This window comes from Cherax quadricarinatus, chromosome 2 (genome assembly GCF_038502225.1).
Source record: "Cherax quadricarinatus isolate ZL_2023a chromosome 2, ASM3850222v1, whole genome shotgun sequence".
Lineage (NCBI taxonomy): Eukaryota > Metazoa > Arthropoda > Malacostraca > Decapoda > Parastacidae > Cherax > Cherax quadricarinatus.
The window spans coordinates 79,881,776-79,904,292 of record NC_091293.1 but is presented as its reverse complement, the minus strand read 5'-3'; the positions used below and the strand labels follow the sequence as shown (position 1 = coordinate 79,904,292).

Below are 22,517 nucleotides of genomic sequence, written 5' to 3'. Positions count from 1 at the left end.
TGAGGCTTCAAACACAGGTGTGAGGCTTCAAACACAGGTGCGAGGCTTCAGACACAGGTGTGAGGCTTCAGACACAGGTGTGAGGCTTCAAACACAGGTGTGAGGCTTCAAACACAGGTACGAGGCTTCAAACACAGGTATGAGGCTTCAAACATAGGTATACCTTTAGGGTTTTTCGGGGGTCAACGCCCCCCGTGGCCCGATCCATGACCAGGTCTCACGGTAGATTAGGACCTGATCAACCAGACTGTTCCTGCTGGCCGCACGTAAACCGACGTACAAACCACAGCCCGACGTACAAAGACAGCCAGGCGTCTATTGGTAATCCCCTGTATGTATGCTGGGAGGCAGTTGAACAGTCTTGGGCCCCTAACACTTGTGTTGTCTTTCAGTTAAGATCTGATTTTGCTGCCAAAATGGCTAGGTTACTGAGCACCCGATATCCATTCTGTGGACGGTAGCGAAAGAGCATATGGATACAAACGAACAAATCGCCTAGAAACTAGGCTCCAAAAGGGTCAACAGGAGAACATCTGGATTTATATCTACAGTTCACTTATCTGTTACAAGCAAATTTAGGAAATTTGTTTAATATATCTGGTATCTTATTTTCATTAATAAGATAACATGCTACAGAGGTTATTACACTGTCTCTGTATTCCTCAATAAGTGGACAATTAAGCACATAGTGTTCAAGACAGTGACCATATGCCTGATCACATAATTTACATTTAGTTTGATCATCTGTGTCTCCCAAACTGCCAGAAGTACTTGTAACCAAGCCTAAGCCTGGCCACTACAACATCAGTCAGTACTTGTAACCAAGCCTAAGCCTGGCCACTACAACATCAGTCAGTACTTGTAACCAAGCCTAAGCCTGGCCACTACAACATCATCAGTACCTGGCCACTATAACATCAGTCAGTACTTGTAACCAAGTAACCAAGCCTAAGCCTGGCCACTACAACATCAGTCAGTACTTGTAACCAAGCCTAAGCCTGGCCACTACAACATCAACATCAGTCAGTACTTGTAACCAAGCCTAAGCCTGGCCACTACATCAGTCAGTCAACCAAGCCTCAGTACTTGTAACCAAGCCTAAGCAGTACTTGTAACCAAGCCTAAGCTGGCCACTACAACATCAGTCAGTACTTGTAACCAAGCCTAAGCCTGGCCACTACAACATCAGTCAGTCAGTACTTGTAACCAAGCCTAAGCCTGGCCACTACTAACATCAGTCAGTACTTGTAACCAAGCCTAAGCCCTGGCCACTACAACATCAGTCAGTACTTGTAACCAAGCCTAAGCCTGGCCACTACAACATCAGTCAGTACTTGTAACCAAGCCTAAGCCTGGCCACTATAACATCAGTCAGTACTTGTAACCAAGCCTAAGCCTGGCCACTACAACATCAGTCAGTACTTGTAACCAAGCCTAAGCCTGGCCACTACAACATCAGTCAGTACTTGTAACCAAGCCTAAGCCTGGCCACTACAACATCAGTCTTGTAACCAGTACTTGTAACCAAGCCTAAGCCTGGCCACTACAACATCAGTCAGTACTTGTAGCCAAACCTAAGCCTGGCCACTACAACATCAGTCAGTACTTGTAACCAAGCCTAAGCCTGGCCACTATAACATCAGTCAGTACTTGTAACCAAGCCTAAGCCTGGCCACTACAACATCAGTCAGTACTTGTAACCAAGCCTAAGCCTGGCCACTACAACATCATCAGTACTTGTAACCAAGCCTAAGCCTGGCCACTACAACATCAGTCAGTACTTGTAACCAAGCCTAAGCCTGGCCACTACAACATCAGTCAGTACTTGTAACCAAGCCTAAGCCTGGCCACTACAACATCAGTCAGTACTTGTAACCAAGCCTAAGCCTGGCCACTACAACATCAGTCAGTACTTGTAACCAAACCTAAGCCTGGCCACTACAACATCAGTCAGTACTTGTAACCAAGCCTAAGCCTGGCCACTATAACATCAGTCAGTACTTGTAACCAAGCCTAAGCCTGGCCACTACAACATCAGTCAGTACTTGTAACCAAGCCTAAGCCTGGCCACTACAACATCAGTCAGTACTTGTAACCAAGCCTAAGCCTGGCCACTACATCATCAGTACTTGTAACCAAGCCTAAGCCTGGCCACTACAACGTCAGTCAGTACTTGTAACCAAGCCTAAGCCTGGCCACTATAACATCAGTCAGTACTTGTAACCAAGCCTAAGCCTGGCCACTACAACATCATCAGTACTTGTAACCAAGCCTAAGCCTGGCCACTACAACATCAGTCAGTACTTGTAACCAAGCCTAAGCCTGGCCACTACAACATCAGTCAGTACTTGTAACCAAGCCTAAGCCTGGCCACTACAACATCAGTCAGTACTTGTAACCAAGCCTAAGCCTGGCCACTACAACATCAGTCAGTGTTCACATTACAAGTTGCTCCTAAACATACTTATCTACGTTCATATTATCATAGTGGGTTATAGATCTTCTCAGGCTTCTAATTGCATTCCTGTAACATTAAGTTTCATTATTTATTTCTCTCCTGATATTATCCTTAATGCTAGACACAGATATGCCAAAGTGACATTCTACATTCAATAGTCTTGGACCCCTGACACTTATTGTGTTGTTTCTCAGTGTACTCGTGGCGCCCCTGCTTTTCATTGGGGGAATGTTGCATCTCCTATCTAGTCTTTTGCTTTCATAGGGAGGAATTTTCGTGTGCAAGTTTGGTGCTAATCCCTCTAGGATTTTCCGGGTGTATATTATCATGTATCTTTCTCGCCTGCGTTCCAGGGAATACAAGTCAAGGGACTTCAATCGTTCCCAGTAATTCAAATGTTTTATCGTACTTATATGTGCCATGAAGGTTCTTTGTACATTCTCCAGGTGAGCAATTTCGGCTGCCTTGAAAGGAGCAGTTAGTGTACAGCAATATTCCATGCTAGAAAGAACAAGCTATTTTAAGGGAATCATCATGGGCTTGGCATCCCCAGTTTTGAAGGTTCTCATTATCCATCCACATTATTATAGAAGATGTGGTGGATACATTGTTGTGATCTTTAAAAGTGAGATCCTCTAACATTACCACTACCCAGGTCCTTCACATTAGTTTTTCACTCTATTGTGTGGTTGGAATTAGTTTTATACTCCGATACAGTTTTAATTTCCTCAGGTTTTCCATGTCGGAGCAATTAAAATTTCTCATCATTGAACTTCATATTGTTTTCTGCGGCCCAATTAAAGATCTGGTTGATGTCCACTTGGAATCTTGCAGTGTCTTCGATTGACGACACTCAAATGCAAACTCGGGTGTCATCCGCAAAGGAAGACACAGTGCTGTACCTTACGTCTCTATGTCAGATATGAGGATGAGGAACGGGACGGGAGCGAGTACTGTGTCTTGTGGAACAGAGCTTTTCATTGAAGCCGCCTCAGACTTTACTCTGTTTACTATTACTCTTTGTGTTCCATTTGTTAGGAAGCTATATATATATCTGCCATCTTTTCCCGTTATTCCTTTTTCATGCATTATGTGCGCTATTACACCATGATCACAGTTGTCGAAGGCTTTCGCAAAATCTGTGTATACTACATGTACATTTTGTTTGTCCTTTAAAGCATCCAGGACCTTGTCATAGTGTTCCAGTAGCTGAGAGAGGCAGGAGAGACCTGCTCTAAACCAGTGCTGCCCTGGGTTGTGTAACTGATGGGTATCTAGGTGGTTGGCTATATTGCTTCTTAGAACAATTTCAAAGATTTTTATGATATGGGACGTTATCGCTATTGGTCTGTAATTCTTTGCTATTGCTTGACTGCCCCCTTTGTGGAGTAGGGCTATGTCTGTTGTTTTAAGTGACTGTGGGACGACCTCTGTGTCCATGCTCCCACTCCACAGAATAATAAAGGCACGTGACAGGGGCTTCATGCATTTTTTTTTATGAACAGGGAGTTCCATGAGCCTGGGCCCGGGGCACAATCAAGGCGAATGTGATTTATTGCCTTTTCGAAGTCACGTGGTGTTAGTATAATATCAGAGATGTTTGAATTTACCAAATTCTGCGTCTCGGACATACAAAGTTCATTTAGGTCCTCGACTCTTAGCCTGGTTAGCGGCTCACTAAACACGAAGTCGAACCGGAACTTCAGTATCCCACTCATTTCTTTGCTGTCTTCTATGAAGGATATAATCACTTTGGAGGATACAATCACTGTGGAGGATACAATCACTGTGGAAGATACAATCACTGTGGAGGATACAATCACTGTGGAGGATACAATCACTCTGGAGGATACAATCACTGTGGAAGATACAATCACTGTGGAGGATACAATCACTGTGGAGGATACAATCACTGTGGAGGATACAATCACTGTGGAGGATACAATCACTGTGGAGGATACAATCACTGTGGAAGATACAATCACTGTGGAAGATACAATCACTGTGGAAGATACAATCACTGTGGAGGAAACAATCACTGTGGAGGATACAATCACTGCGGAGGATACAATCACTGTGAAGGATACAATCACTGTGGAAGATACAATCACTGTGGAATATACAATCACTGAAGAGGATACAATCACTGGGAAGATACAATCACTGTGGAGGATACAATCACTGTAGAAGATACAATCACTGTGGAGGATACAATCACTGAGGAAGATACAATCACTGTGGAGGATAAAATCACTGTGGAGGATACAATCACTGTGGAAGGATACTATTACTGGAATGGATACAGTCAGTGGTAGGATACAATCACTGGAAAGAATTCAAGCACTGGTGAGCATACACTCACTAGGACATACAATCACTTCGGAGGATACAGTCATAAGAAACTCTGGGTGATACAATTATTGAAGTTTTCAGTTGTTGTGATGAGACAGACTCACTTGAACAGTAGAGGATCTTAAAGTTGTGGTGAGTGTGTAGTGTGTGTGGTGTGTGGTGAGTGTGTAGTGTGTGTGGTGTGTAGTGTGCGTGGTGTGTGGTGAGTGTGTGTAGTGTGTGTGGTGTGTGGTGAGTGTGTAGTGCGTGTGGTAAGTGTGTAGTGTGTGTGGTGTGTGGTGAGTGTGTAGTGTGTGTGGTAAGTGTGTAGTGTGTGTGGTGTGTAGTGTGCGTGGTGTGTGGTGAGTGTGTAGTGTGTGTGGTGTGTGGTGAGTGTGTAGTGTGTGTGGTGTGTGGTGAGTGTGTAGTGTGTGTGGTGTGTAGTGTGTGTGGTGTGTGGTGAGTGTGTAGTGTGTGTGGTGTGTAGTGTGTGTGGTGAGTGTGTAGTGTGTGTGGTGAGTGTGTAGTGTGTGTGGTGAGTGTGTAGTGTGTGTGGTGTGTAGTGTGTGTGGTGTATGGTGAGTGTGTAGTGTGTGTGGTGTGCGGTGTGTAGTGTATGTGGTGTGTAGTGTGTGTGGTGAGTGTGTAGTGTGTGTGGTGTGTGGTGAGTGTGTAGTGTGTGTGGTGTGTAGTGTGTGTGGTGAGTGTGTAGTGTGTGTGGTGAGTGTGTAGTGTGTGTGGTGAGTGTGTAATGTGTATGGTGAGTGTGTAGTGTGTGTGGTAAGTGTGTAGTGTGTGTGGTGTGTGGTGAGTGTGTAGTGTATGTGGTGTGTAGTGTGTGTGGTGAGTGTGTAGTGTGTGTGGTGAGTGTGTAGTGTGTGTGGTGTGTGGTGAGTGTGTAGTGTATGTGGTGTGTAGTGTGTGTGGTGAGTGTGTAGTGTGTGTGGTGAGTGTGTAATGTGCATGGTGAGTGTGTAGTGGGTGTGGTGTGTAGTGTGTGTGGTGAGTGTGTAGTGTGTGTGGTGAGTGTGTAGTGTGTGTGGTGAGTGTGCAGTGTGTGTGGTGAGTGTGTAGTGTGTGTGGTGTGTAGTGTGTGTGGTGAGTGTGTAGTGTGTGTGGTGAGTGTGTAGTGTGTGTGGTGAGTGTGTAGTGTGTGTGGTGAGTGTGTAGTGTGTGTGGTGAGTGTGTAGTGTGTGTGGTGAGTGTGTAGTGTGTGTGGTGAGTGTGTAGTGTGTGTGGTGAGTGTGTAGTGTGTGTGGTGAGTGTGTAGTGTGTGTGGTGAGTGTGTAGTGTGTGTGGTGAGTGTGTAGTGTGTGTGGTGAGTGTGCAGTGTGTGTGGTGAGTGTGTAGTGTGTGTGGTGTGTAGTGTGTGTGGTAAGTGTGTAGTGTGTGTGGTGTGTAGTGTGTGTGGTGAGTGTGTAGTGTGTGTGGTGAGTGTGTAGTGTGTGAGGTGAGTTTGAAGTGTGTGTAGTGAGTGTGTAATGTGTGTGGTGAGTGTGTAGTGTGTGTGGTGAGTGTGTAGTGTGTGTGGTGAATGTGTAGTGTGCGTGGTGAGTGTGTAGTGTGTGTGGTGAGTGTGTAGTGTGTGTGGTGAGTGTGTAGTGTGTGTGGTGAATGTGTAGTGTGCGTGGTGAGTGTGTAGTGTGTGTTGTGAGTGTGTAGTGTGTGTGGTGAGTGTGTAGTATGTGTGGTGAATGTGTAGTGTGCGTGGTGAGTGTGTAGTGTGTGTTGTGAGTGTGTAGTGTGTGTGGTGAGTGTGTAGTGTGTGTGGTGAGTGTGTAGTGTGTGTTGTGAGTGTGTAGTGTGTGTGGTGAGTGTGTAGTGGGTGTGGTGAGTGTGTAGTGTGTGTTGTGAGTGTGTAGTGTGTGTGGTGAGTGTGTAGTGTGTGTGGTGAGTGTCTAGTATGTGTGGTGAGTGTGTAGTGTGTGTGGTGAGAGTGTAGTGTGTGTGGTGAGTGTGTAGTGTGTGTGGTGAGTGTGTAGTGTGTGTAGTGAGTGTGTAGTGTGTGTGGTGAGTGTGTAGTGTGTGTGGTGAGTGTGTAGTGTGTGTAGTGAGTGTGTAGTGTGTGTGGTGAGTGTGTACTGTGTGTTGTCGGTGTGTAGTGTGTGTGGTGAGTGTGTAGTGTGTGTGGTGAGTGTGTAGTGTGTGTGGTGAGTGTGTAGTGTGTGTGGTGAGTGTGTAGTGTGTGTAATGAGTGTGTAGTGTGTGTGGTGAGTGTGTAGTGTGTGTGGAGAGTGTGTAGTGTGTGTGGTGAGTGTGTAGTGTGTGTGGTGAGTGTGTAGTGTGTGTGGAGAGTGTGTAGTGTGTGTGATGAGTGTGTAGTGAGTGTGGTGAGTGTGTAGTGTGTGTGGTGAGTGTGTAGTGTGTGTGGTGAGTGTGTAGTGTGTGTGGTGAGTGTGTAGTGTGTGTGGAGAGTGTGTAGTGTGTGTGGTGAGTGTGTAGTGTGTGTGGTGAGTGTGTAGTGTGTGTGGTGAGTGTGTAGTGTTTGTGGTGAGTGTGTAGTGTGTGTGGTGAGTGTGTAGTGTGTGTTGAGAGTGTGTAGTGTGTGTGGTGAGTGTGTAGTGAGTGTGGTGAGTGTGTAGTGTGTGTGGTGAGTGTTGTGTGTGTGGAGAGTGTGTAGTGTGTGTGGTGAGTGTGTAGTGTGTGTGGTGAGTGTGTAGTGTGCGTGGTGAGTGTGTAGTGTGTGTGGTGAGTGTGTAGTGGGTGTGGTGAGTGTGTAGTGTGTGTGGTGAGTGTGTAGTGTGTGTGGAGAGTGTGTAGTGTGTGTGGTGAGTGTGTAGTGTGTGTAGTGAGTGTGTAGTGTGTGTGGTGAGTGTAGTGTGTGTGGAGAGTGTGTACTGTGTGTGGTGGGTGTGTAGTGTGTGTGGTGAGTGTGTAGTGTGTGTGGTGAGTGTGTAGTGTGTGTGGTGAGTGTGTAGTGTGTGTGGTAAGTGTGTAGTGTGTGTGGTGAGTGTGTAGTGAGTGTGGTGAGTGTGTAGTGTGTGTGGTGAGTGTGTAGTTTGTGTGGTGAGTGTGTAGTGTGTGTGGTGAGTGTGTAGTGTGTGTGGTGAGTGTTGTGTGTGTGGAGAGTGTGTAGTGTGTGTGGTGAGTGTGTAGAGAGTGTGGTGAGTGTGTAGTGCGTGAGGTGAATTTGTAGTGCGTGAGGTGAGTGTGTAGTGTGTGTGGTGAGTGTGTAGTGTGTGTGGTGAGTGTGTAGTGTGTGTGGTGAGTGTGTAGTGTGTGTGGTGAGTGTGTAGTGGGTGTGGTGAGTGTGTAGTGTGTGTGGTGAGTGTGTAGTGTGTGTGGTGAGTGTGTAGTGTGTGTAGTGAGTGTGTAGTGTGTGTGGTGAGTGTGTAGTGTGTGTGGTGAGTGTGTAGTGTGTGTGGTGAGTGTGTAGTGTGTGTGGAGAGTGTGTAGTGAGTGTGGTGAGTGTGTAGTGTGTGTGGTGAGTGTGTAGTGTGTGTGGTGAGTGTAGTGTGTGTGGAGAGTGTGTACTGTGTGTGGTGGGTGTGTAGTGTGTGTGGTGAGTGTGTGTGTGTGTGAGTGTGTAGTGTGTGTGGTGAGTGTGTAGTGTGTGTGGTGAGTGTGTAGTGTGTGTGGTGAGTGTGTAGTGTGTGTGGTGAGTGTGTAGTGTGTGTGGTGAGTGTGTAGTGTGTGTGGTGAGTGTGTAGTGTGTGTGGTGAGTGTGTAGTGTGTGTGGTGAGTGTGTAGTGTGTGTGGTGAGTGTGTAGCGTGTGTGGTGAGTGTGTGTGTGGTGAGTGTGTAGTGTGTGTGGTGAGTGTGTAGTGTGTGTGGTGAGTTTGTAGTGTGTGTGGTGAGTGTGTAGTGTGTGTGGTGAGAGTGTAGTGTGTGTGGTGAGTGTGTAGTGTGTGTGGTGAGTGTGTAGTGTGTGTGGTGAGTGTGTAGTGTGTGTGGTGAGTGTGCAGTGTGCGTGGTGTGTACTGTGTGTGGTGAGTGTGCAGTGTGCGTGGTGTGTAGTGTGTGTGGTGAGTGTGTAGTGTGTGTGGTGTGTAGTGTGTGTGGTGAGTGTGTAGTGTGTGTGATAAGTGTGTAGTGTGTGTGGTGGGTGTGCAGTGTGTGTGGTAAGTGTGTAGTGTGTAGTGTGTGTGGTGTGTAGTGTGTGTGGTGAGTGTGTAGTATGTGTGATGAGTGTGCAGTGTGTGTGGTGCGTGTGTAGTGTGTGTGGTGAGTGTGTAGTGTGTGTGGTGAGTGTGTACTGTGTGTGGTGAGTGTGTACTGTGTGTGGTGAGTGTGTAGTGTGTGTGGTGAGTGTGTAGTGTGTGTGGTGAGTGTGTAGTGTGTGTGTGTTGAGTGTGTAGTGTGTGTGGTGAGTGTGTAGTGTGTGGTGTGTAGTGTGTGTGGTGAGTGTGTAGTGTGTGAGGTGTGTAGTGTGTTTGGTGAGTGTGTAGCGTGTGTGTTGAGTGTGTAGTGTGTGTGATGAGTGTGTAGTGTGTGTGGTGTGTAGTGTGTGTGGTGAGTGTGTAGTGTGTCTGGTGAGTGTGTAGTGTGTGTAGTGAGTGTGTAATGTGTGTGGTGAGTGTGTAGTGTGTGTAGTGAGTGTGTAATGTGTGTGGTGAGTGTGTAGTGTGTATGGTGAGTGTGTAGTATGTGTGGTGAGTGTAGTGTGTGGTGAGTGTGTAGTGTGTGTGGTGAGTGTGTAATGTGTGTGGTGAGTGTGTAGTGTGTGTGGTGAGTGTGTAGTATGTGTGGTGAATGTGTAATGTGTGTGGTGAGTGTGTAGTGTGTGTGGTGAGAGTGTAGTGTGTGTGGTGAGTGTGTAGTGTGTGTGGTGAGTGTGAAGTGTGTGTGGTGAGTGTGTAGTGTGTGTGGTGAGTGTGTAGTGTGAGTGGTGAGTGAGTAGTGGGTGTGGTGAGTGTGTAGTGTGTGTGGTGAGTGTGTAGTGTGTGTGGTGAGTGTGTAGTGTATGTGGTGAGTGTGTAGTGTGTGGTGAGTGTCTAGTATGTGTGGTGAGTGTATTGTGTGTGTGGTGAGTGTGTAGTGTGCGTGGTGAGTGTGTAGTGTGTGTGGTGAGTGTGTAGTGTGTGTGGTGAGTGTGTAGTGTGTGTAGTGAGTGTGTAGTGTGCGTGGTGAGTGTGTAGTGTGTGTTGTCGGTGTGTAGTGTGTGTGGTGAGTGTGTAGTGTGTGTGGTGAGTGTGTAGTGTGTGTGGTGAGTGTGTAGTGTGTGTGGTGAGTGTGTAGTGTGTGTGGTGAGTGTGGTGAGTGTGTTGTGTGTGTGGTGAGTGTGTAGTGTGTGTGGTGAGTGTGTAGTGTGTGTGGTGAGTGTGTAGTGTGTGTGGTGAGTGTGTAGTGTGTGTGGTGAGTGTGTAGTGTGTGGTGAGTGTGTAGTGTGTGTGGAGAGTGTGTGGGGTGTGTGTGGTGAGTGTGTAGTGTGTGTGGTGAGTGTGTAGTGTGTGTGGTGTGCAGTGTGTGTGGTGAGTGTGTAGTGTGTGTGGTGAGTGTGTAGTGTGTGTGGTGAGTGTGTAGTGTGTGTGGTGAGTGTGTAGTGTGTGTGGTGAGTAGTGTGTGTGGCGAGTGTGTAGTGTGTGTAGTGAGTGTGTAGTGTGTGTGGTGAGTGTGTAGTGTGTGTGGCGAGTGTGTAGTGTGTGTGGTGAGTGTGTAGTGTGTGTGGTGAGTGTGTAGTGTGTGTGGTGAGTGTGTAGTGTGTGTGGTGAGTGTGTAGTGTGTGTGGTGAGTGTGTAGTGTGTGTGGTGAGTGTGTAGTGTGTGTGGTGAGTGTGTAGTGTGTGTGGTGAGTGTGTAGTGTGAGTGGTGAGTGTGTAGTGTGTGTGGTGAGTGTGTAGTGTGTGTGGTGAGTGTGTAGTGTGAGTGGTGAGTGTGTAGTGTGTGTGGTGAGTGTGTAGTGTGTGCGGTGAGTGTGTAGTGTGTGTGGTGAGTGTGTAGTGTGTGTGATGAGTGTGTAGTGTGTGTGGTGAGTGTGTAGTTGTGTGGTAAGTGTGTAATGTGTGTGGTGAGTGTGTAGTGTGTGTGGTGAGTGTGTAGTGTGTGTGGTGTGTGTGTAGTGTGTGTGGTGAGTGTGTTGTCTGTGAGGTGAGTGTCTCGCCCCTGCTAGGCCGAGGTCTAGCCCCTTCCAGGCCGAGTTCGAGCCCCTGCCAGGCTGAGGTCCAGCTCCTGCCAGGCAGAGGTCTAACCCCTGTCAGGCCTAGGTCTAGCCCTTTGCAGGCCGAGGTCTAACCCCTGCTAGGCCGAGGTCTAGCCCCTACCAGGTTGAGGTCTAGCCCCTGCCAGGCTGAGGTCTAGCCCCTGCCAGGCTGAGGTCTAGCGAGAATGCCGGGGATGGGTTACACGTCTTGCTGTTTGTAGGTCTGTCGAGGAAATTGGGAAGATGCAGTGTGTCGTGGACTCGGTTCTAGTTTTTAAACAAGGTTCACCAGACAGCCGCACTAGGCCATGGTAGCATCACAAGAAATACAAGCCCGACAGGGGTTACATCGCTACATCGCTACATAGCTGTTCAGGATTCTCAACCAGGAACTGTGTTGTAGGGTAGTCGTGGCAGGGCTGCTCTAGCGTGGCACGACTTGATGGTGCTTCCGAGAGAGGCATCGTAGAAATTCTGCTTGCTGGAACTAGGCCTGCAGACTGTGGCTCTCCAGGAGACCTCTCATCTGGGACTGTGTGGCAAGAGTGACTCATTGGCAGCATGACCTGGTGGTGCTGGTAAGTGGGGCAACATGGAGAAGATGGCAATGGTTGGGTGAGTTCTATGTAAGACTCAGGCCTTCAGCGATGCCAGTAAGTGATGTCTGCCAGAGAACAACTAACTCTGTGTGTGGAGTTGTGGATGAGACAACTCAGCTGGTGTTACGTCAGTCTGAGTTAGTGAGCATAGTATTCTCTGTACAGGGTGCTCAGTCGACATGGACTTCTGATAACAGGACTGTAGAGTCAGTGGGGCCAGTGGTTACCTCACGGTGTGACCTGTAACACTGAGGGATGTGTTACATTGGTCTAGGCATAAACCACTCTGTGTAACACATATAAAGGATTAACACACCCACAACTACACATGGTATATCAAGATTACTTTTGATTTACACTTAAGCACTAAAGCACTTAAGAATATATGCAGGGAGGCCTGGTCGTGGACCGGGCCGCGGGGACGTTGATCCCCGGAATCCCCTCCAGGTAGACTCCAGGTAGGTGTGGAACAATGGTATAATATATGAGCTACGGTGCTTGGAGAACATGTGCGCCTCTGAATGCTCAATATTAAACACTTTCACATTTTCTCTCTCTAATTTTCCAGAGATTACTGAAAGAAATACTTTTAATTGTTCACTATGAAATAACAACGTGGTGTGACAACGTGGTGTGACAACGTGGTGTGACAACGTGGTGTGACAACGTGGTGTGACAACGTGGTATGACATTGGTTGTCATCATAGGGTGACACTGACAGACCACGTGACAGCAGTAACACACGGGAACACATACTAAAACTCACTAAGCTTGAGAACAGTGGTAATAAGCTGTGGAAAGCTTCAGGTGTCTCACAGGCAGGTGTAGGGTGAGGCACACGAGTGCCAAACTCATCCACATGACTTGTTCATCCACATGACTTGTTCATCCACATGGCTTGTTCATCTACATGGCTTGTTCATCCACATGGCTTTGAGTGGCTTGGGTACTGAAATACACAGCTTTGGCCAGGGTAACACTGCAAAGATTTCCCGAGTAAATTAAATTTATTCAAGCAAAAATCCCGCGTATGTCGCTGTGTCTCGGTGATGTGGCTAAGAGACACGACACCAGGATAACTTGTTGGCAGGTGGATGGTGCTTGTATGGGACGATGTTCCTGCCTCTCTCTCTCTCTCTCTCTCTCTCTCTGGGTATAACACTACTGCAACACCGCCATCACCAGATATATCGAAAGATGATAGTTTTTCCGCTTCTATCAGATATATTGAAGGGGAATATCCGCGGGAATAATAATAATAATAATAATAATAATAATAATAATCTTCGGAGGCAAACCTTTGGGTTTATTGATTTATATTGCACAGTGCAGTGTGTTGGTTGCTACATGGCAGGTGTAGCGACACAGTGCAGTGTGTTGGTTGCTACATGCCAGGTGTAGCGACAGTGCAGTGTGTTGGTTGCTGCATGCCAGGTGTAGCGACACAGTGCAGTGTGTTGGTTGCTACATGCCAGGTGTAGCGACAGTGCAGTGTGTTGGTTGCTACATGCCAGGTGTAGCGACACAGTGCAGTGTGTTGGTTGCTACATGGCAGGTGTAGCGACACAGTGCAGTGTGTTGGTTGCTACATGCCAGGTGTAGCGACAGTGCAGTGTGTTGGTTGCTGCATGCCAGGTGTAGCGACACAGTGCAGTGTGTTGGTTGCTACATGCCAGGTGTAGCGACAGTGCAGTGTGTTGGTTGCTACATGCCAGGTGTAGCGACACAGTGCAGTGTGTTGGTTGCTACATGCCAGGTGTAGGAACACAGTGCAGTGTGTTGGTTGCTACATGCCAGGTGTAGCGACACAGTGCAGTGTGTTGGTTGCTACATGCCAGGTGTAGCGACACAGTGCAGTGTGTTGGTTGCTACATGCCAGGTGTAGCGACACAGTGCAGTGTGTTGGTTGCTACATGCCAGGTGTAGCGACACAGTGCAGTGTGTTGGTTGCTACATGGCAGGTGTAGCGACACAGTGCAGTGTGTTGGTTGCTACATGCCAAGTGTAGCGACACAGTGCAGTGTGTTGGTTGCTGCATGCCAGGTGTAGCGACACAGTGCAGTGTGTTGGTTGCTACATGCCAGGTGTAGCGACAGTGCAGTGTGTTGGTTGCTACATGCCAGGTGTAGCGACACAGTGCAGTGTGTTGGTTGCTACATGCCAGGTGTAGCGACACAGTGCAGTGTGTTGGTTGCTGCATGCCAGGTGTAGCGACACAGTGCAGTGTGTTGGTTGCTACATGCCAGGTGTAGCGACAGTGCAGTGTGTTGGTTGCTACATGCCAGGTGTAGCGACACAGTGCAGTGTGTTGGTTGCTACATGCCAGGTGTAGCGACACAGTGCAGTGTGTTGGTTGCTACATGCCAGGTGTAGCGACACAGTGTAGTGTGTTGGTTGCTACATGCCAGGTGTAGCGACACAGTGCAGTGTGTTGGTTGCTACATGGCAGGTGTAGCGACACAGTGCAGTGTGTTGGTTGCTACATGCCAGGTGTAGCGACACAGTGTAGTGTGTTGGTTGCTACATGCCAGGTGTAGCGACACAGTGCAGTGTGTTGGTTGCTACATGGCAGGTGTAGCGACACAGTGCAGTGTGTTGGTTGCTACATGCCAGGTGTAGCGACACAGTGCAGTGTGTTGGTTGCTACATGCCAGGTGTAGCGACACAGTGTAGTGTGTTGGTTGCTACATGCCAGGTGTAGCGACAGTGCAGTGTGTTGGTTGCTACATGCCAGGTGTAGCGACACAGTGCAGTGTGTTGGTTGCTACATGCCAGGTGTAGCGACACAGTGCAGTGTGTTGGTTGCTACATGCCAGGTGTAGCGACACAGTGCAGTGTGTTGGTTGCTACATGCCAGGTGTAGCGACACAGTGCAGTGTGTTGGTTGCTACATGCCAGGTGTAGCGACACAGTAGAGGGGGTCGTCTTCGTATGTTTTATTTTCGTTGACAAAGTGAGAGTGGAACAAGGTCTCCTGGACTTACCTTTAGGTTTGAACTAAACCCAACAGGGGTTACATAGAGAGGGTGTGTGTGTGTGTACTCACCCATTTGTACTCACCAGTTTGTGGTTGCAGGGGTCGAGACTCAGCTCTTGGCCCTGCCTCTTCACTGATCGCTACTTGGTTCTCTCTCCCTGCTCCATGAGCTTGATCATACTTCGCCTTAAAACTATGTATGGATCCTGCCTCCACTACCTCACTTCCCAGACTATTACACTTCCTGACAACTCTATGACTGAAGAAATACTTCCTAACATCTATTTGTGTCATCTGGGTCTTCAACTTCCAATTGTGACCTCTGGTTTCTGTGTCCCCTCTCTGGAACATCCTGTCTCTCTCCACCTTGTCTATTCCATGCAGTATTTTGTACGTCGTTATCATGTCTCCCTCCTGTCATCTAGTGTCGCCAGGCCGATTTCCCTTAACCTTTCTTCGTAAGACATTCCCCTTAGCTCTGGAACTAACCTTGTCGCAAACCTTTGCACTTTCTCTAATTTCTTGACCAGGTGTGGGCTCCAAACTGATGCTGCATACTCCAGTATGGGCCTAACGTAAAGGGTGTACAGTGTCTTGAACGATTCCTCACTAAGGTATCAGAACACTATTCTCAGGTTTGCCAGGCTCCCATATGCTGCAGCAGTTATCTGGTTGATGTGTGCTTCCGGAGACATGCTCGGTGTTATACTCACCCTAAGATCTTTCTCCTTGAGTGAGGTTTGCAGTCTTTGGCTACCTAGACTATACTCCATCTGCGATCTTCTTTGCCCTTCCCCGATCTTCATGACTTTGCATTTCGCATGTGTGTGTGTGTGTGTGTGTGTGTGTGTGTGTGTGTGTGTGTGTGTGTGTGTGTGTGTGTGTGTGTGTACTCACCTAGTTGTACTCACCTAGTTGAGGTTGCGGGGGTCGAGTCCGAGCTCCTGGCCCCGCCTCTTCACTGATCGCTACTAGGTCACTCTCCCTGAGCCGTGAGCTTTATCATACCTCTGCTTAAAGCTATGTATGGATCCTGCCTCCACTACATCGCTTCCCAAACTATTCCACTTACTGACTACTCTGTGGCTGAAGAAATACTTCCTAACATCCCTGTGATTCATCTGTGTCTTCAGCTTCCAACTGTGTCCCCTTGTTACTGTGTCCAATCTCTGGAACATCCTGTCTTTGTCCACCTTGTCAATTCCTCTCAGTATTTTGTATGTCGTTATCATGTTCCCCCTATCTCTCCTGTCCTCCAGTGTCGTCAGGTTGATTTCCCTTAACCTCTCCTCGTAGGACATACCTCTTAGCTCTGGGACTAGTCTTGTTGCAAATCTTTGCACTTTCTCTAGTTTCTTCACGTGCTTGGCTAGGTGTGGGTTCCAAACTGGTGCCGCATACTCCAATATGGGCCTAACGTACACGGTGTACAGGGTCCTGAATGATTCCTTATTAAGATGTCGGAATGCTGTTCTGAGGTTTGCCAGGCGCCCATGTGCTGCAGCAGTTATTTGGTTGATGTGCGCTTCAGGAGATGTGCTCGGTGTTATACTCACCCCAAGATCTTTTTCCTTGAGTGAGGTTTGTAGTCTCTGACCCCCTAGACTGTAGTCCGTCTGCGGCCTTCTTTGCCCTTCCCCAATCTTCATGACTTTGCACTTGGTGGGATTGAACTCCAGGAGCCAATTGGTGGACCAGTTCTGCAGCCTGTCCAGATCCCTTTGTAGTTCTGCCTGGTCTTCGATCGAGTGAATTCTTCTCATCAACTTCACGTCATCTGCAAACAGGGACACCTCAGAGTCTATTCCTTCCGTCATGTCGTTCACAAATACCAGAAACAGCACTGGTCCTAGGACTGACCCCTGCGGGACCCCGCTGGTCACAGGTGCCCACTCTGACACCTGTGTGTGTGTGTGTGTGTGTGTGTGTGTGTGTGTGTGTATGTGTGTGTGTGTGTGTGTGTGCGTGTGTGTATGTGTGTGTACATGGGTGTTTGAGAAAATATTGTAGATGTGCTGTAAAAAGCACAAAAGGATTGCATGGTGTTATTTAGATAGCAAAGTTTGTCATCTGCCAGCATATCCTAAGCATATACTACCACCTTTGTGTCTACACTGTGACTGGCTATGCCCCGCGGGCGCGGCCAAGTTTAAATTCATACCATTGACAGCTTGGATTACGCTGTGTGCAGGACGACCCCAACAATGCAGGCAGATAATCTAATTCAACAATATAAATGGTCTGGCAGAAGCTATGTAGATGAATATCAGACAATGATTCTGTACAATGAAAAGAGAATTTTATACAAGAAGTATAATTTATATACTCATAGATCATATTGAAAGAATAATGCGTTTTAGTGGATTGTGGTGGGAATCAGAGGAGATCGATCACCGTACAGGTTGTCTACAGGGTCTGGAGGAAATTATATACAAAAGAGTAAAGAGAACTTAACAAGGGAAACTTGGTGCACAAAAGTCACATTTGTTTAAGTCCAGAACTTGTAGATGAATCAATATACAACAGAAAGTGACCATGGTTGATGAGACTGATACACAGTCTTGCAGACCAACTCTTACACTCTAAGCAACTAAATTACATTAACACACACACACACAGTAGCGATCAGTGAAGAGGCAGGACCAGGAGCTATGAATCGACCCCTACAAACACAAATAGGTGAGTACATACACACACACACACAAATAAACTGAGAGAGAAGATACAAAGACGAAAGGGGCAAGAAAGAGAGACAAGGCTAGAATTAGGTGGGGACACCCAGAGTCAGGAGGAGCAGCAATGGGAACCTCCTGCAGAACTACCCACAGAACACCGCAGTCAAACAAACTAACCAAAAACAAACTACACTCCACATTCACAGCCCCCCCCCTCCAGCACAAACCCCATTTACACAGCAGCTTCCCAAAGTACCCTGCCAGGTCTTCAACTCCCCGAACCTCCAGGAAAGAATCATGGAGGCATCCCCAGACATAGTGCTCACAGAAACCAAGTTTATGGGAATGATAATAGATCCAATCTTTCCAACTGGATATCAGGTGCTAAGGAAAGATAAAGGGAATAGAGGGGGTGGGGGAGTTGCACTGCTCATCAAAAACCAGTGGAGTTTTGGGAATTTGGATGGAGGGGACAGAGGGCAAGCAAGAAACTACATAGTAGGAACACCTCAGATTGGGGTCCAAAGGTGGTGATTGCAGTAACGTACAACCCACCACAGAATAGCAGAAGCCCAAGACAAGAATATGATGAGAGCAACAGAGCAATGGCTGATACACTAGCTAAGGTGGCCAGAAGGCCCACACGGGCAGGGCAAAATTACTAGTTGTGGATTTTGCCAATCAATCATAAGGAGATTGATTGGGAAAACCTGGAACCACATGGGGGACCAGAAAACTGGAGGGCCAAGACGATGGAGGCGGTACTAGAAAAGCTGATGCATCAACATTCACCTTGAATAGTTCAGATTTCGAGAACATGACATACGAAAGGCCCCTCGGAGCAAGTAGTGATGTGATCCTGAACTTCAAATACATAGTAGATTACAAGTGGAGTGGGAAGCAGGACGAGTAGGACAGGAGAAGCCAATCTAAAAAAAAAGAGGGGACTTCACATGCATGGGAAATTTCGTGCATAAAGTTCAGAGGGAAAGAGAACTGGTGAGAAAACCAGTAAATGAAATGATGGAACATGCGACAACAAAATGCAAAGAGGCGGAGGAGAGGTTCGTACCCAAGGTCAACAGAAACAATGGGAAGACTAGAACAAGCCCTTGATTCATCCAGAGGTGTAGAGAAGCCAAAATTAAGTGCACTAGAGAATGGAAAAAGCATAAAAGACAAAGGACCCAGAAAATAGAGAGATCAGCCAAAGAGCCATAAAGGAATATGCAGAGGTAAGGAGGGAGGCCCAGTGGCAATACAAAAATGACATAGCATCGGAAGCCAAATCTGGCCAGAAGCTGTTGTACAGTCACAACAGGAAGAAAACAACAAGAGTCAAGGACCAGATAATCAGGCTGAGGAAGGAAGGAAAGATTTAAGGAAGTATTTTTAGTGGAGTCAGAAAGGATTCCAGAAAGATGGAATGGTGGGGTACACTAACATGTGCTAGACACAATACACACAGCAGAAGAGGAAGTGAAGAGGCTGCTATGTGAACTAGATAATTCAAAGGTGATGGGACCGGACAACACATCTCTCTGTGGGTTCTGAAAGAGCAAGCAGAGGCACTGTGTGTGCCACTAGCAACAATCTTCAACACATCTACCTAACCCGGGCAACTACCTGAGGTGTGGAAAACAACAAATGAAATCCCAGTATTTAAGAGAGGAGAGAGACAGGCAGCATTAAACTACAGACTAGTGTCACTGACGTGTATAGTATGCAAAGTCGTGGAGAAGATTATCAGAAGTGATGGAGCAACTAGAAAAGGAACAAGCTTATACACGACAACCAGGGAAGGGAAATCCTGTGCCCATCATTCAGAGTCCTGGCACTGTACTTCCCACCTCCAGGACGCAAGTCAGACTAATAGTTTTTTCGGAATCCTTTCATAAATATTACTTTGCTCACATTCAAACAGCGACTCAAATCATAAAAGAAATCACTTTCCTTCACTCCTGTAACTCTCACACACTTGTTAGTTGTGACAAGTCCACGATTGTTGGTGGCTTGGACACTCCTTCAGTCCCATCCACCATCACCACCATCATCGCCACCACCACCACACCCACCACCACCGCACCCACCACCACCACCACCACCACCACCACCACCACCACCACCACACCCACCACCACCACCACCACCACCACCACCACCACCATCACTCCCACCACCACCACCACCACCACCATTATCACCACCACCACCACCACCACCACCACCACCACACCCACCACCACCACCACCACCACCACCACCACCACCACCACCACCACCACCACCACCACCACCACCACCACCACCACCACCACCACCACCACCACCACCACCACCACCACCACCACCACCACCACCACCACCAACCCCACCACCACCACCACCACCACCACCACCACCACCACCACCACCACCACACCCACCACCACCACCACCACCACCACCACCACCACCACCACCACCACCACCACCACCACCACCACCACCACCACCACCACCACCACCACACCCACCACCACCACCACCACCGCCACCACCACCACCACCACCACCACACCCACCACCAACACCACCACCATCACCACCACCACCACCACCACCACCACCACCACCACCACCACCACCACAACCACCACCAAAACCACCACCACCACCACCACCACAACCACCAACACAACCACCACCACCACAACCACCATCATACCTGTAAGTCTGGTTATCTGTGAGAGGAAGGTCAGAGTGTTGAGTGCCAGGTAACAAGCCATCAGGAGTCCACAGCTCACCACCAGACATCTCTTCTTAACCATCACACCTGGCTTAATCCTGTCTTATTGTTGGCTTACTCCTGGCTTACTCCTCCTCTCACAATCCACTCGCAGCTCCGCCACGCTAACACCTGGGAAAAAAAAGTATTTCTTAAATATATATTGCAGTGAGAAACATGTTACATAACCTGACTCTCAAACACCGGAATTTATATCAAATTCGGATGTTGTTAAGTAACATCCTTTGAAGAATATCAGAGACAGCAGCGTAACAGTGGTAGGTCAGGTCAGTGGTAGTAACAGTGGTAGGTCAGGTCAGTAGTAGTAACAGTGGTAGGTCAGGTCAGTGGTAGTAACAGTGGTAGGTCAGGTTAGTGTTAGTAACAGTGGTAGGTCAGGTCAGTGGTAGTAACAGTGGTAGGTCAGGTCAGTGGAAGTAACAGTGGTAGGTCAGGTCAGTGGTAGTAACAGTGGTAGGTCAGGTCAGTGGTAGTAACAGTGGTAGGTCAGGTCAGTGGTAGTAACAGTGGTAGGTCAGGTCAGTGGAAGTAACAGTGGTAGGTCAGGTCAGTGGTAGTAACAGTGGTAGGTCAGGTCAGTGGTAGTAACAGTGGTAGGTCAGGTCAGTGGAAGTAACAGTGGTAGGTCAGGTCAGTGGTAGTAACAGTGGTAGGTCAGGTCAGTGGTAGTAACAGTGGTAGGTCAGGTCAGTGGAAGTAACAGTGGTAGGTCAGGTCAGTGGTAGTAACAGTGGTAGGTCAGGTCAGTGGTAGTAACAGTGGTAGGTCAGGTCAGTGGTAGTAACAGTGGTAGGTCAGGTCAGTGGAAGTAACAGTGGTAGGTCAGGTCAGTGGTAGTAACAGTGGTAGGTCAGGTCAGTGGAAGTAACAGTGGTAGGTCAGGTCAGTGGTAGTAACAGTGGTAGGTCAGGTCAGTGGAAGTAACAGTGGAAGGTCAGGTCAGTGGTAGTAACAGTGGTAGGTCAGGTCAGTGGTAGTAACAGTGGTAGGTCAGGTCAGTGGTAGTAACAGTGGTAGGTCAGGTCAGTGGTAGTAAAAGTGGTAGGTCAGGTCAGTGGTAGTAACAGTGGTAGGTCAGGTCAGTGGTAGTAACAGTGGTAGGTCAGGTCAGTGGTAGTAACAGTAGTAGGTCAGGTTAGTGTTAGTAACAGTGGTAGGTCAGGTCAGTGGTAGTAACAGTGGTAGGTCAGGTCAGTGGTAGTAACAGTGGTAGGTCAGGTCAGTGGTAGTAACAGTGGTAGGTCAGGTCAGTGGTAGTAACAGTGGTAGGTCAGGTCAGTGGTAGTAACAGTGGTAGGTCAGGTTAGTGGTAGTAACAGTGGTAGGTCAGGTCAGTGGTAGTAACAGTGGTAGGTCAGGTCAGTGGTAGTAACAGTGGTAGGTCAGGTCAGTGGTAGTAACAGTGGTAGGTCAGGTTAGTGGTAGTAACAGTGGTAGGTCAGGTCAGTGGTAGTAACAGTGGTAGGTCAGGTCAGTGGTAGTAACAGTGGTAGGTCAGGTCAGTGGTAGTAACAGTGGTAGGTCAGGTTAGTGGTAGTAACAGTGGTAGGTCAGGTCAGTGGTAGTAACAGTGGTAGGTCAGGTCAGTGGTAGTAACAGTGGTAGGTCAGGTCAGTGGTAGTAACAGTGGTAGGTCAGGTCAGTGGTAGTAACAGTGGTAGGTCAGGTCAGTGGTAGTAACAGTGGTAGGTCAGGTCAGTGGTAGTAACAGTGGTAGGTCAGGTCAGTGGTAGTAACAGTGGTAGGTCAGGTTAGTGGTAGTAACAGTGGTAGGTCAGGTCAGTGGTAGTAACAGTGGTAGATCTGGTCAGTGGTAGTAACAGTGGTAGGTCAGGTTAGTGGTAGTAACAGTGGTAGGTCAGGTCAGTGGTAGTAACAGTGGTAGGTCTGGTCAGTGGTAGTAACAGTGGGAGGTCAGGTTAGTGGTAGTAACAGTGGTAGGTCAGGTCAGTGGTAGTAACAGTGGTAGGTCAGGTCAGTGGTAGTAACAGTGGTAGGTCAGGTCAGTGGTAGTAACAGTGGTAGGTCAGGTCAGTGGTAGTAACAGTGGTAGGTCAGGTTAGTGGTAGTAACAGTGGTAGGTCAGGTCAGTGGTAGTAACAGTGGTAGGTCAGGTCAGTGGTAGTGTTACAAAAAACGCGATTCTGAAAGCTTAGAGATCTCCAGTGAATACTAGAAAGGACTGCCCTTCTAGCATCCAGCCTGTTACTGGGTTTTCGTAACAAGTAGTCAGTATCCTTGTCCAATTATCCATTAAAATTCAGTATGGTTCATTAGCGCTTTAGGATTACAACTGGTAGGCTACTAACTAGAGAAATTAAAATTTAATAAATTTATTAAGTCTATAAGTTGTCTAGAGGTATATTATCAAAGTAAATTAAATCACAGCAATTAAAATAAAATCAATCTCTCGAGTTCAATATTATTGTGCTGAAAGCACATATCACATTTATAATTCTTAAGTACCGTCAGGTACATTAACATTTAATAAGATATTACAAATATGTACAAGTAAGTGTGAGTATGCGTATAAGTGCTCTTAAGTAGTTAGCTATGTCTCAAGACTCGAATAAGACTTAAACAAGTGACTGACAAAGTCCTCAAATAAACT

General features: G+C 47.6%; 1 protein-coding gene across 1 annotated transcript in view; it reads right to left on the bottom strand.

Annotated features, from left to right (window-relative positions):
• Positions 1-20,025, bottom strand: part of LOC128698561 (carbohydrate sulfotransferase 1) — a 34,761-nt gene extending 14,736 nt beyond the window's left edge. Inside the window, exon 1 of the mRNA XM_070089254.1 lies at positions 19,826-20,025. Within this exon, the coding sequence (XP_069945355.1) occupies positions 19,826-19,928 (103 nt within the window). The 5' untranslated portion in view covers positions 19,929-20,025. The remainder of the gene's footprint in view (positions 1-19,825) is intronic.
• Between the last annotated feature and the right edge of the window lie 2,492 nt (positions 20,026-22,517).